The sequence below is a fragment of the Bactrocera tryoni genome, chromosome 2 (genome assembly GCF_016617805.1).
Source record: "Bactrocera tryoni isolate S06 chromosome 2, CSIRO_BtryS06_freeze2, whole genome shotgun sequence".
Taxonomy (NCBI): Eukaryota; Metazoa; Arthropoda; class Insecta; order Diptera; family Tephritidae; genus Bactrocera; species Bactrocera tryoni.
In genome coordinates, this window is record NC_052500.1 from 7,964,371 (window position 1) to 7,976,626 (window position 12,256).

The following is a 12,256-nucleotide window of genomic DNA, read 5'->3' on the forward strand; positions in this document are numbered from 1 at the left end:
TTAGGATTAAATTTTAAGATTATATTTTTATATATCAAGAAAACCCAGTAAAATCTTTGAAGAAAAATTAAATATTTTTCGAAATACATTCGATCTGCAACGCTTCTAAAAAAGTGCTTCCAATACTGTATTGATTCCGGCTTTCTCGTTGATGAAAACTAAAAATAAATAAATTTTCTTTAAACTTGAAGATATTCTCCGCACAATGTCCCACGTTAAAAAAAATATAAAAATTTGATCATTGGGATTTCACCCAAAATTTTGTTCGTTTTGGCCAGCCAAAAATTGATTTTAGGTTTGATCACTTTTAGATCATTGTATGGAAAACACTATATAGAATAGAACAGAAAATTTAATAGTGATCGCATTATTCGCCTCTGAGTAATCACTCAAGCAAATTTGGAAAATGTAGTTTTGAGAAAAACGCTTTTAAAGATAAACTAACTGAATTGCGCAGTTCCAGTTGAGAGGGCTGTAACCAAAAAACTAATTGAGAATCGATTTAAAATTTTAGTATGTTTATGTTCAAAAGCATGACCTAGCGAAATATGAAAAAAAATTATTATTTTTGAATTAAATATTTTTAATAAAAAATTATTATTTTTAAATTAATTAAAAATACTAATTTTTTAAATTAAAAATACTAATTTTTTTAAATTAAATTTCTTATAATTTGTTTTCATGTTTAAAATATTTTTAATTTTTTTAAATTGAAAAGTTAATTTTTGTTGTCGTTGTTGTTGTTATTTCACAACAATTTTTTATTTCATAATTAAAAATATTTTTAGTTTTTTAAAATTAAAAATTAATTTTTTTAATTTAAATTTCTTATAATTTTTTTCATGTTTAAATATTTTTAATTTTTTAAATTAAAAGTTAATTTTTTAATTAAAAATTATTTTTTTAAATTAATTTCTTATAATTTTTTTCTTTTTTAAAATATTTTTAATTTTTTTAAATTAAAAGTTAATTTTTGTTGTCGTTGTTGTTGTTATTTCACAACAATTTTTTATTTCATAATTAAAAATATTTTTAGTTTTTTAAAATTAAAAAGTTAATTTTTTTAATTATAAAGTTAATTTTTTTAACTAAAAAGTTAATTTTTTTAAATTAAATTAAGTATTTTTTTTTAAATTCAATTTTTAATTTAATTTTTTTATTTTTTTCATATTTTAAAATATTTTTAATTTTTTTAAATTAAATTAATTTTTTAAAGCAGCTAATTGAGCGAAATATTTTGCCTGGACTTGTACTTCCTATGGCACTTGTAATGCAGTAAAAATTAATTAGTCAGTCAACATGCCATTTAAATGATAGTCAGCATACGATATTTGTGGGTGTTGTTAGAGTTAACTTGTGTACATACATATGTTTGTAAGCTGCAATCAAGTAAATAATACGCATGCCCATTGAGCGTATGCAGCAGGTGCCGCCAGACACCAGACACCAGCCACAGCTAATTTATTGCCAACATTCAATTACATGCTTGTTGTTGCGCTTTGTTGCTGCCAGCGAAACACTTACATTTCTTTTTCCTTTCTTTATTTGTGTCACTTCCATCACTCTGACGCATGCGTCAAGCACTTTAAACACCCAGCGGGGTTTCCAAGCATTTCTTTTTTGCATAGCCACCTTGCTTGGTTGGCTGTCTTTCAAGCGTTTAAGCTGCTTAAATATCTAGCGAATTGTTCGACCATAACTCTTTTAATATTTTTTTTTAATTTTCATTTTTGTACTGTTATTTAATTTTTGTTAATTACAACTGTCACATTGTCAATGCCTGTCGTGTCACCGAATGCATAATGAACAAGAGGGAAATGTAATTAGTATTTTTGAAGCAAAGGCGCATCCGCATTTCGTTACATAACCTTAAAATGGTGCTATTATGCTTACTGACTGCGCTCACTTCGTAGTTTCTTTCCGATTCATAAATGAAGTATTGCTCGCTTGGAATTAAAACAAGCGTTATATCGTGATTTAATTTTTAATTGAAGTGAAATGGAAATTAAATAGAATTTTAATCGTCATAATTATGTCTGTGTGTTTTGTAAAGCAATTGATTGACAGATAACGTTATATTGACGTAATTTTAGCCATCAGAAATTGCATTTTCATTGAGTTATGAAATGCTAATTCAATGTTCCATTAATCTAAGGTTATGTTAGGAGTTTTGGTGTCCCTCATCATACAAGTTTACTCATCATTACCCTCTTTTTTCAAATATTCGTAAACATTTTTACTGTTTATTATTATACTCAAACAAGTAAGGAAGGGCTAAGTTCGGGTGTCACCGAACATTTTATACTCTCGCATGGTAAAGTGATAATCGAGATTTCATTATCCGTCATTTACATATTTTTCAAATACCGTATTTGTGTAAAGTTTTATTCCGCTATCATCATTGGTTCCTAATGTTTATACTCGTATTATACAAAGAAGGCATCAGATGGAATTCAAAATAGCTTTATATTGGAAGAAGGCGTGGTTGTGAACCGATTTCAGCCATATTTCGTACATGTCATCAGGGTGTTAAGAAAACATTATATACCGAATTTCATTGAAATCGGTCTAGTAGCTCCTGAGATTCAATTTTTAAAAAAAGCCTGGGGCAGCTTCCTTCTGCCACTTCTACCCTTTACCAAAGATTTTCTCTAGAGAAAATTAAATTCGATCCCCAATATTGCCTTCCCTTCCAGAACAGAGTGGGAAACGACGCGGGGATAAGCATTTATACTGATGCGTCCAAACTAGATAATCGAAAGGGGATGGTGTCTGGTGTCATGGTGATGGTGCAAAACCAAAATCGCCTTCCGTATACCAGACCACTACAGTGTCTAGCAAGTGGAGATCATAGCAATTAAAGAAAACCTTTTTGGAAGGAATATGCAATATTTATATATACAAATAGACAGTTGGCTTAAAATCAATAACGTCTCTTAGAATTTTGTGAAAGTTAGTGAAAGAATGCCTTGATCCCTTAGAGGATCTTATATCTTATTTTACGATAAACCTGCAACAGGTTCCAGGAGAATACGTTCATCATGATATCTCAATTTTTACTCAAGTTACAGCTTGCACGGACGGACGGACAGACGGACGGACGGACGGACAGACGGACGGACAGACAGACATCCGGATTTCGACTCTACTCGTCGCCCTGATCACTTTGGTATATATAACCCTATATCTGACTCTTTTAGTTATAGGACTTACAAACAACCGTTATGTGAACAAAAATATAATACTCTCGTTAGCAACATTGTTGCGAGAGTATAAAAAAGTTGCAAAGTTGTGTTTCGTTGTGCGTTCGAGAAATTTTTGAAGCATGATTAATTCCTTCATAAAACCCTCATATGTAGTACAGGACCGATTATTGTCAATCCTTAGAAATATTTAACGGTGGCTTTCCGTGTAAGCTGCCATTATTTTCTTATTTTAGTCTAAGCTTCTTTTTTTGTGACCAATAACGGAAAAGATAGCATACAAATAGCATCAGTAGAGCTGTCAGAATAACGGCACGCCAACTCGGCAAATCAACTCGTTTACTGGGGTAACCTCCCTAGAGGAGGAGGAAACTTCTTCTATGTGAATGTAAGGCTCTATATAGGAAAATACTATCGATCGAGACTTTATTGACGGCGTTTCGAAGGTTGCACAGATACAACTTTTCGTACCGATGAGTTTATCAGAAGCACGGGGTGAAGCAGGGAGCGGCCGATCGAGTGGGGGAGCTTTAGTTCCGGTGGTATCACAGTGGGCCTCCTAAAAACCTAGGTGCATCGTTAGACAACTATCCTATATCCTAGACAACTTACCTCCCTACCCAGTCTATGCTTTTTCATATAGGTATTGTAGTTTTAGAAAAGTCTCGATCACTCCACATTTATACAGTAATCAACTAGCTTGAAGATTCTATACGCTACACGAACTGATACAGCATCGTCTCCGTAAACTTCACAAATTTCATTGGTGGCTTGCGTGGCATTCTTCCCTTTTTTATACACAAAATTTTGAAATATAGCGAATTTCTTGATTATTTTCACTCACTTTTGAACAGCTGTAAATTTTTTTTCTTTTTTTTTGGTTAAATGAAGCTTAAAATCTCACCTTTCCAAAACTGTATAGTATGACCCAATGTAATTGGTAGAACTGGAGATATACGACTGCAACGACATCTACAAAATACGAAAATACTTTTTCGACTACCCAATATAAATAGTCATATATGTATGTACATGGTACACAGACTGACAATTGTGCATAAATTCCACTAATTTTAAACTGAAAAATTCTATAATTTTATAATGAGTTCAAGTCTGTTGTAGTTTTTTTTACACCCAATCTCGAACAGACAATCCATCAAGCTTTAGTTACGCTTCCTACTTACTCATTTATCTCAATATTTTCATATATATATGTATATATTTCATAATCAATATAAACCCAACCGAATTTCACAAAGTCGTTTAACCAAATAAGTCTGTGCAACATTTGAGCATTTGATGAGTTAGTCCGATAGTCAGACAAACCGTATGTTACCACACATCTTAATGTGGATTGCCATTTTGGCATGCGTGCGATTTATGGACATATCAGCGAATAGTAAAAGATATTAAAAGCGATTAAATTTCATTAAAGAGATTTGTATTTATGATTTATGCACACTTATGACATATTAGAATTAGTTTTTAATACTTAATTGTTAACAAACAATTTCGTGCAGCCTTACAAAATTTATCAAAAATGTAATTTCTTAAAATTTTTGACATTTTGTAATTATGACACCAAACCGCTTACGAATACCAGCTACTAAACATAAAAATAAATTTGTTATTTTTTAAGCTCTATGACCTTTGAGCTTAATTTGTTTATTTTCCATTGTATTACATATTTTTTCTTCTTTTTTTATCTCACTAATGGCAAGAAGATTGAGCTGCTTCCATATTTTACCGAATTTGTAAGCCAGCTTGATAGCTACAGCGAGCCGCACCATTGTCTTAACTGCTGTGCCACTGGTTTTAAGTGCAAATTTTGCAAGTGATTAATGACCCAACCTCACCTAATTTTATTTTTATATTTTTTGTTTTTGTTTTTTAATTCCCATAAGCAGCTTGCTATATGCAAAGCAATTAAAAATAAATATAAATATTTTATAAGTAATTATGTTAACAGCGCTGTAATTTAAATTCAGCCTTCATTAACCTCATCTAATTTCTAATGTTACGAGTACTATTTCTTCAGCACTTTCGTCCGAACGGCTCCAGTCATGGTTTTCTTAATAATGGTTGATATTTTATTGTTATTAAGAACGTTATAAATATAATTTTAGCAAAACTGGCAATCAATTGTCCTAAATTTTATAGTTTGGGACTAGTCGTAGAAGCACATTGAATTCTCTTCAACCACAAATCAATTTCGCCCGGGAACTCAGGTGACTATTGAATCCCCACAAAACCCTGAGCCCGCTGTTGAATCACCTCTGCGTGAACTACCTTTTCTTACAAGCCAAACTCATTACATAAGCATCACTTGATGTCTGCCTCATGCTATTCGAGAAGCTGTTAGTGCGCAAACAAGCTTATTTACAAGTCTCTTCATGTCTGTTGTACATAAGAAACATGACGTCTACTAATGACCTGTAATGACGGAAGTTACTGCTTCGCCATGCCTTCTTCTTGTTATGCTTACCAAATTGGGTATTTTTTTACTATTATCTGCTATGTTTCACTAATTATGCAACTAAGTCGATATGCCTAAAAGTAAATTTTCATGCATTTTCCATTGAAGCATGAATGCAATGCATGCAATAGTATAACGGCGGAAACGCCTAAGTATACGTTGCCCACCTAGTATAGCCATCTGCAGTATTTTTGCAAAAGAGCTTCTCTAAAATGCCATTTGGTGGCAACGGTAGCATAAAGCGCCGCTTCTTGCTGCAATGCGGTGGTATCCATATTCATGGGGAAATCAATTTTCCTTAAGTGCCACGCTTTGGTAAACATTCGCTTCATTCAAGTACCGTTCGATAGTTATGCAATTTTGCAAAGATGAACAAAAAGGCATTTGAAAATGTTACTTAAATTGGTTGGTCTGCTGATTTTAGATGGGAGAGGAAAACATATTTGCTTGAGCTTAAGCAACACATTTTAAGCCGAACTTTATTGCGTAAAATTTTAAATAAATTTCCAATTTAGCAATATCGTAAGTAAAACTTATTTTGAAATGTGTAAGAGTTTTTAAATTTTGAAACAAAAAATATGCCTAAGGCTATGCGCATAGTAGAGGCGTGGGCAAAAGTAATTGATGCAGAGACAAATCTTTAGGAAATGTTAACAAAATCACATAAAGTTAATATCGAATAATAAATATTTCACTTTTTCATATTTTGGAAAAAACTTTATTTAATTATACATATATACATATATTTTAATTATATGTATTTGTATATTTAAGTGAATAAATTATTAAAAATTTAATTCATAAAGAGTCAATTACCAATTTGGAACTATTTTTGGCTTAGCGAATTTCCTAACTTGCAAAAATAATATTTTTACTTAACTTTTATTTTTTATAAATTAAATTTAAGAAAAAAGAGTAGTAATAATTTTTAACAATTATTGATTTATTTTATTAAATTTTTTCAACTTTAAAGTTTTTTCTTTCAACCTAATCAACTCTTATTTTTTATTAGTCGAATTTACTTTTAAGTAATAAAACTATTAAACTTTTTTGTTATATCCAAAAATTATTTTTTTTTTTCAAATTAATTTTTTTTACTAAAACAAAAACTTTTATTTTTTTAATCCATCGTACTAAAAAAAATATGGTAAAAAACTTTTACACTTTTACTTTTTCTTTATTTTTTGTTTTGCGCTTGAATGAAATTTACTAAATATCAATATTAAAATTTTGCACAAAAAAAATATTTCTTCTAATTAAATAACTTTTATTTTTTTAAATCGAATTTACTAAAAATAAATATGAAAATAAATCTTTTCCAAATTTCTTTCTTTTTTTATTTTTTCCAAAAAGTATATATTTTTTTCAAATTAAATTTTTTTCTTTCAATTTCTTCTAATTATATAACTTTTTCTTTCAAATATTAATAATTTGACTTAAATTTTCGTTTTTATTATTTATTGTTTTTTTTATTTGATTTACTAAAAACAAATAATAAAAATTTACACACTTCTTGATTCTTTTTAGATTAAAAAAACTAAAATTATTTTTTAAACAATGTTTTAGCAAAATTCGATTTATAAACAAAAAAACTCAAATAAAAACATGTTTTATTTCAAAAACAAATTAATTAATTTGAAAGAAAACAAATTTTTAAGAATTTTTGTTTGAAAAAAATTAAAAAAAGAAATGTATTTGAAAAGAAAAAATTTGCTTAAGAATTTTTGCTTAAAGTAAACATATTACTTGATTTAAAAAAAAAAAACAATTGAAAGAAAAAAAATTAAAATGATAAAAGTGTTAAGTAAATCACATCTGTTGAAAGAAAAAATGTTTGATTTAAAAAAATAATAATAATTTGAAAGAAAGAAAATTTCAAAGACAGAATTTTTTAAAGTTTTTTTTTTTTTCAAATTATATATATATTTTAAATTAATATTGTTTTTTTTACTTAACTATGAATCGAATTTACAAAAATATATATTTTTTTATTTGTAAACTCATTAACTAAATATCTTTTTAAAAGATTACTAAATTTTAAAAACTCCTTAAAAACAAATAATAAAAAAAATTAAAAATATGTTTTAAACAATAAGAAAAGTAAGAAATCGGTTATATTTGAGAAAAAAGTATAATTAAAAAAAATACAATTTTAATTTTAAAGAATTTTTTTAAGTAAAAATATGTATATTATTAAAAAAAAATGTTTAAAAAAAATTTTTTTTAAAGAAATATGTTTTTAAAGAATTTCTTCTCTCAAATTAGATATTTTTTTTAATAAAATATTTTTTCTACTTAACTTGTATTGTTTATAAATCGAATTCACAAAAAAATATATTTTTTTTATTTCTTAACTCATTAATTAAATAAATATCTTTTTAATATGATTATTAAATTTTTAAAAATCCTTAAAACATACATAAAACATAAACAGCAATACATTCAAATTTCGATTATAAAAATAATCGCTGAAGCTACCTATGAACCCACTACACTATTATATAAGTAAATAAATACTAGCAAACACTTGTGATAAATAAAAACTATTAAAAAAATCGTTAAAAATTATAATAAAACATCTTGCAACATATTACACAACATCTAGAGTACTGTTGATGACCCTGCATGCGAGTTACAGAGCTTGCGCTTAATGATTTGTTGTAAATCTCGGTCCAGATGTTCCTAAGCAATTACATACGTGCTGTAATCTATTTCTCACGTTTCTGTTTTTATTGTTTTTATTTTTCGCATTTAACTAACTACTAGTTTCGTGTGCTCGGCTTAGTTTTATTGTAAGTTACATTCGTTCATTATAAGCTCACATTTGGCGCTCATTCGTATGAAACAACAAATTGCCACATTTGAGGTCGTCGCGTCTCGTCGGCGCTAATGAACTGTTCGTGTCATTAAATGAGTTACAGTTTTATAGAAGTACGATTTTTGTTTAGCTTTTTTTTCAAAAAGTACTGTTTTTAATGATTTGTTTTGTTTTTTTTATTCTGCGTCCATTACATTTTTATTTATATTTTTCGTGTTTAGATTTTTTTATTATTCTTTGTATTTAGTTTCTTTTGTTATTTTTACTCTTCGCTTAATTGTTTGTTTTTCTTTTTGATTTAATTTTCACCTAAATTTTCTTTTTTTGTTAACTTACCGTGCCCAGGGGTAGGTCGGGGCCAGCGTGTGTTTGCTTTAAGGCTTCAAAACAATTAACGCCAATAAAATGAGTAGATCAATGAAAATAACAGTGAAAAATAATGCATGTAGAATCCAAATAGATAAATGAAAATAAAGTAGCAACAACAAAGAGATCCCAAATAAAGCCACGCTAATAAATAGTACAAATTTATCGAGGTAACAAAATCACAGTTCAATGGAGCAGTCAGATTTACTCAAAACTGACACACAATTACATTGGGAAAATAAATAAAGAGTCATAAAAACAAAAGAATGGAAAAAGGCTGAACGGTGGCGGTTTTTTGTGACACTACTAGCCACTTCGTCGCACAGACTTATAGGGTAATCCATTTCGCGGTCCCTTACTTTTTTAAAGAAAAATACAGACACTCGAAGATTAATGGAAATATTTATTATCATTGGAAAGAACATTCTTTCGCATTTATTTTTTGAAGATTATCTCTTTCAAATATTGGCCGCGGCTATCTCTCAGATGGTCCATCCGTTGAGTCCAATTTTCGTTGACTCGTTCGAGCATTTCGACTGGTAACTGGCGAATGACACGTGTGATTTTTCGATCCAAGGCCTGAATCAAAGGGGTATTGTCCTCATAGACTTTAGACTTTAGATATTCTCTCAGAAAAAAGTCTGACGGTGTGATATCACACGATCTTGATGGCCAATCGACCGACCCAAAACGTGAAACTATCTGCTCAACGAAGTGTTCTCTCAATAAATCCCCGTCTTGTTGAAACCAAATGTCGCCCAGATCACGAGCTTCAATTTCAGGCATTAAATAGTCGGTTATCGTGGCGCTCGCCATTGGCATTTACGTTCACATCGGCATAATTTTTAAAGAAATATGGACCGATGATTCAACCGGCCCACAAACCACACCAAATCGTTGTTTTTTCTGGATAAAATGGCAGCCCTTGAATTTCTACAGGCTGCTCTTTGTCTGAAATGCTGCAATATTTCTTGTTTATATACTCATTGAGCCTGAAATGTGTCTCATAGCTGAACAAAAACTGGCTCGAAAACATCCTATCTTCTTGGAACTTTTCAAGAGCCCAAAGAGCGAAGCGTAGTCGCTTGGGAAGGTCGAGCGGCTTCAGTTCTTGCACAAGCTGAATTTTATATGCTTTCATTTTAAGATCTCGACGTAAAACGCGCCAAGTTGATGCATATGTCAGTTCGAGTTGCTGCGAACGGCACCGAATCAAATCTCCACGGTCTTCGCGTATACTCTCAGCTACGGCTGCTATATTTTCTTCACTGTGTGCTGAACGTAGTCTATTCAAGTTGTTTTTTAAAAAATTACCTCAACTTGGATCATCCGTTATATCCAATGTAATTTTTAGGGGCAGCTTGAAAATATACATTTCAAGAGTAATCCATTAGGTTTAGAGAATAACGGCTAGAAAAGTATTGCTGATAAAATGCGGTATATTTTTCAATAAATTTGTTCAGTTGTCATCGAAAAGCAGCAATTTGAGACTAATCAAGGATCACATATGGATTAGGCTATTTATTTCAAATATATATTTTTGGATTTGATTCCCAATACAATTTTTTCATTCTGTAATCTCATTTATCGTCGATTTAAATGTAAAAATACTTCCTTGACCCAGCAAGTACCTCTCCATATTTATCCGCTCTTAACTTGGCGCCAAAATGTAGGCAACAATTTTGATCGAATTTATTTTTCAGTACGAAAAATTTATTTTTATTCGAATAACTAATAAAAAATAGTTTCCTCTCGCCGTTTTAACGGCAGTTTTTCATATTAAAACCTGCAATTCATTGGAAAAAAGTATTATACCTTCAACACAGTTAAAAGTTAGGTTTAAAAATAAGTACATATACAATAAAAATAAAAAGCGCGCTTGTCTAGCTGGCTGATTCGGGTAAAATTGGCCTTACCAAAAATGTGACTTTCCTCCAGCAAACCCAGTTTTATTGTCAATTGTTTTTTTTTTTTATCATTTGAGCTCTGTTTACAAAGCCATTCGCCGGCTTTCAGCAACGTCAATGAAGCGTGTGAACTGGGTGTGTGCTTTGGGTTCACAAAAAAGAGGAAAGCCCGTTATAAGCTAAGCAAATGCAGCCAAATATATAAATGTTCAAATATAGTGTATATATGAATATATATATATATCTATGAACAACAAATATGCATATATGTATGTGTAAGTGCATTTATTTGGCCAAATTAGTCGCTCATTTAAGCACACTTCAATTCGTAAACTACTTCATTAGACGCCTTGTTTTGCATTGTAAATATTCATTAACACACACACACACACACATATGCCTTATTGTTCGTATTAACGCGATGCTCGAAATATTTTTGGCGTTTTCGCTCGTCAATTATGGCACTCATTTTCATTTGAGACGTCCAGCTAATCACTAGTTTTCTGCTTTTTTTCTTCTACTCAACTCTCGCAGCTCCACGAAGTGCACGACAGTTAAGAAATAAACCACGAAAGATGTCGCTGTTGCGTAATGTATTGTTGCTGGCTTTCGGTGCCACCGTCGCCTTGGCTCAACGTCGTCTAGCGTTGCCGGATCCACGGAGTTGCGCCAATCGTAAGTACATAAGAGATATTTTTTTGTATAATAATTTGTGGGCTGTGCTGCTGAAACTGATTGGGCCTCTAAAGGTACTTTGAGAGGGGTGGAGAAATGCTCATCAAGTATTGGGTGTATAATGTTCAAAACAGTTGCCGAAAGGCTTCCGGAAATTCAGCAAATTGTTTGGAAAAATTGTCTTAGAAAGAGATATAATTTTAGATTAGACTAGGCTAGAAGAATAGTTGATCCAACGAGAAGAATGTTGATCCAAGAAAAATAGTTGATCCAACGTGGGATAAGGCTCAAATTTTAAACTATGGGCGTACTTTACAAAATTCTTAACTATATTCAAGTAAATGGACTAAATTTCGTTGACGGTAGAGAAAGACATTTCAGCTCCAAAGTGACCGCCTTTCACGTTAATCTAGGCTTCAGTATTCACGAAACTAGTTTTCAGTTTGAAATGCTTATGTGAACAGTGCCAGGAATCCATAGAGGAGTTACTTATCCCAGGATAAAACTTCAAAAAATGTAGACGTTATTGAAAGATGAATCTGATCGGAGAATAATCTGAGGTAGATACAGCAGAGTGAGTCGATTTCTTTCGGAAAACGTTCTACGGATCATTATGAATAACTTTGCCTAAGAGATTATGGGTCTAAAACCGGTTTCAAGCGACTGAGCGATTTTTAAGGGATTTTGAGAGTTGTCTGTCAAATTCAAGCCAAGCATCATTCTAAGCTAACAATAAACCGCCCATTATATAATCTTAACAGTCTTAGTCTAACTTAATATTTTGAATTTCTCTCACCCACTTTACACACAG

General features: G+C 30.7%; 1 protein-coding gene across 1 annotated transcript in view; it reads left to right on the forward strand.

Annotated features, from left to right (window-relative positions):
- The window catches only part of LOC120769593, a 32,721-nt gene that overhangs the window by 19,600 nt on the left and 865 nt on the right, over positions 1 to 12,256 (forward strand). Inside the window, exon 2 of the mRNA XM_040096652.1 lies at positions 11,305 to 11,445. Coding sequence (XP_039952586.1) covers positions 11,346 to 11,445 — 100 coding nt within the window. The 5' untranslated portion in view covers positions 11,305 to 11,345. The remainder of the gene's footprint in view (positions 1 to 11,304; positions 11,446 to 12,256) is intronic.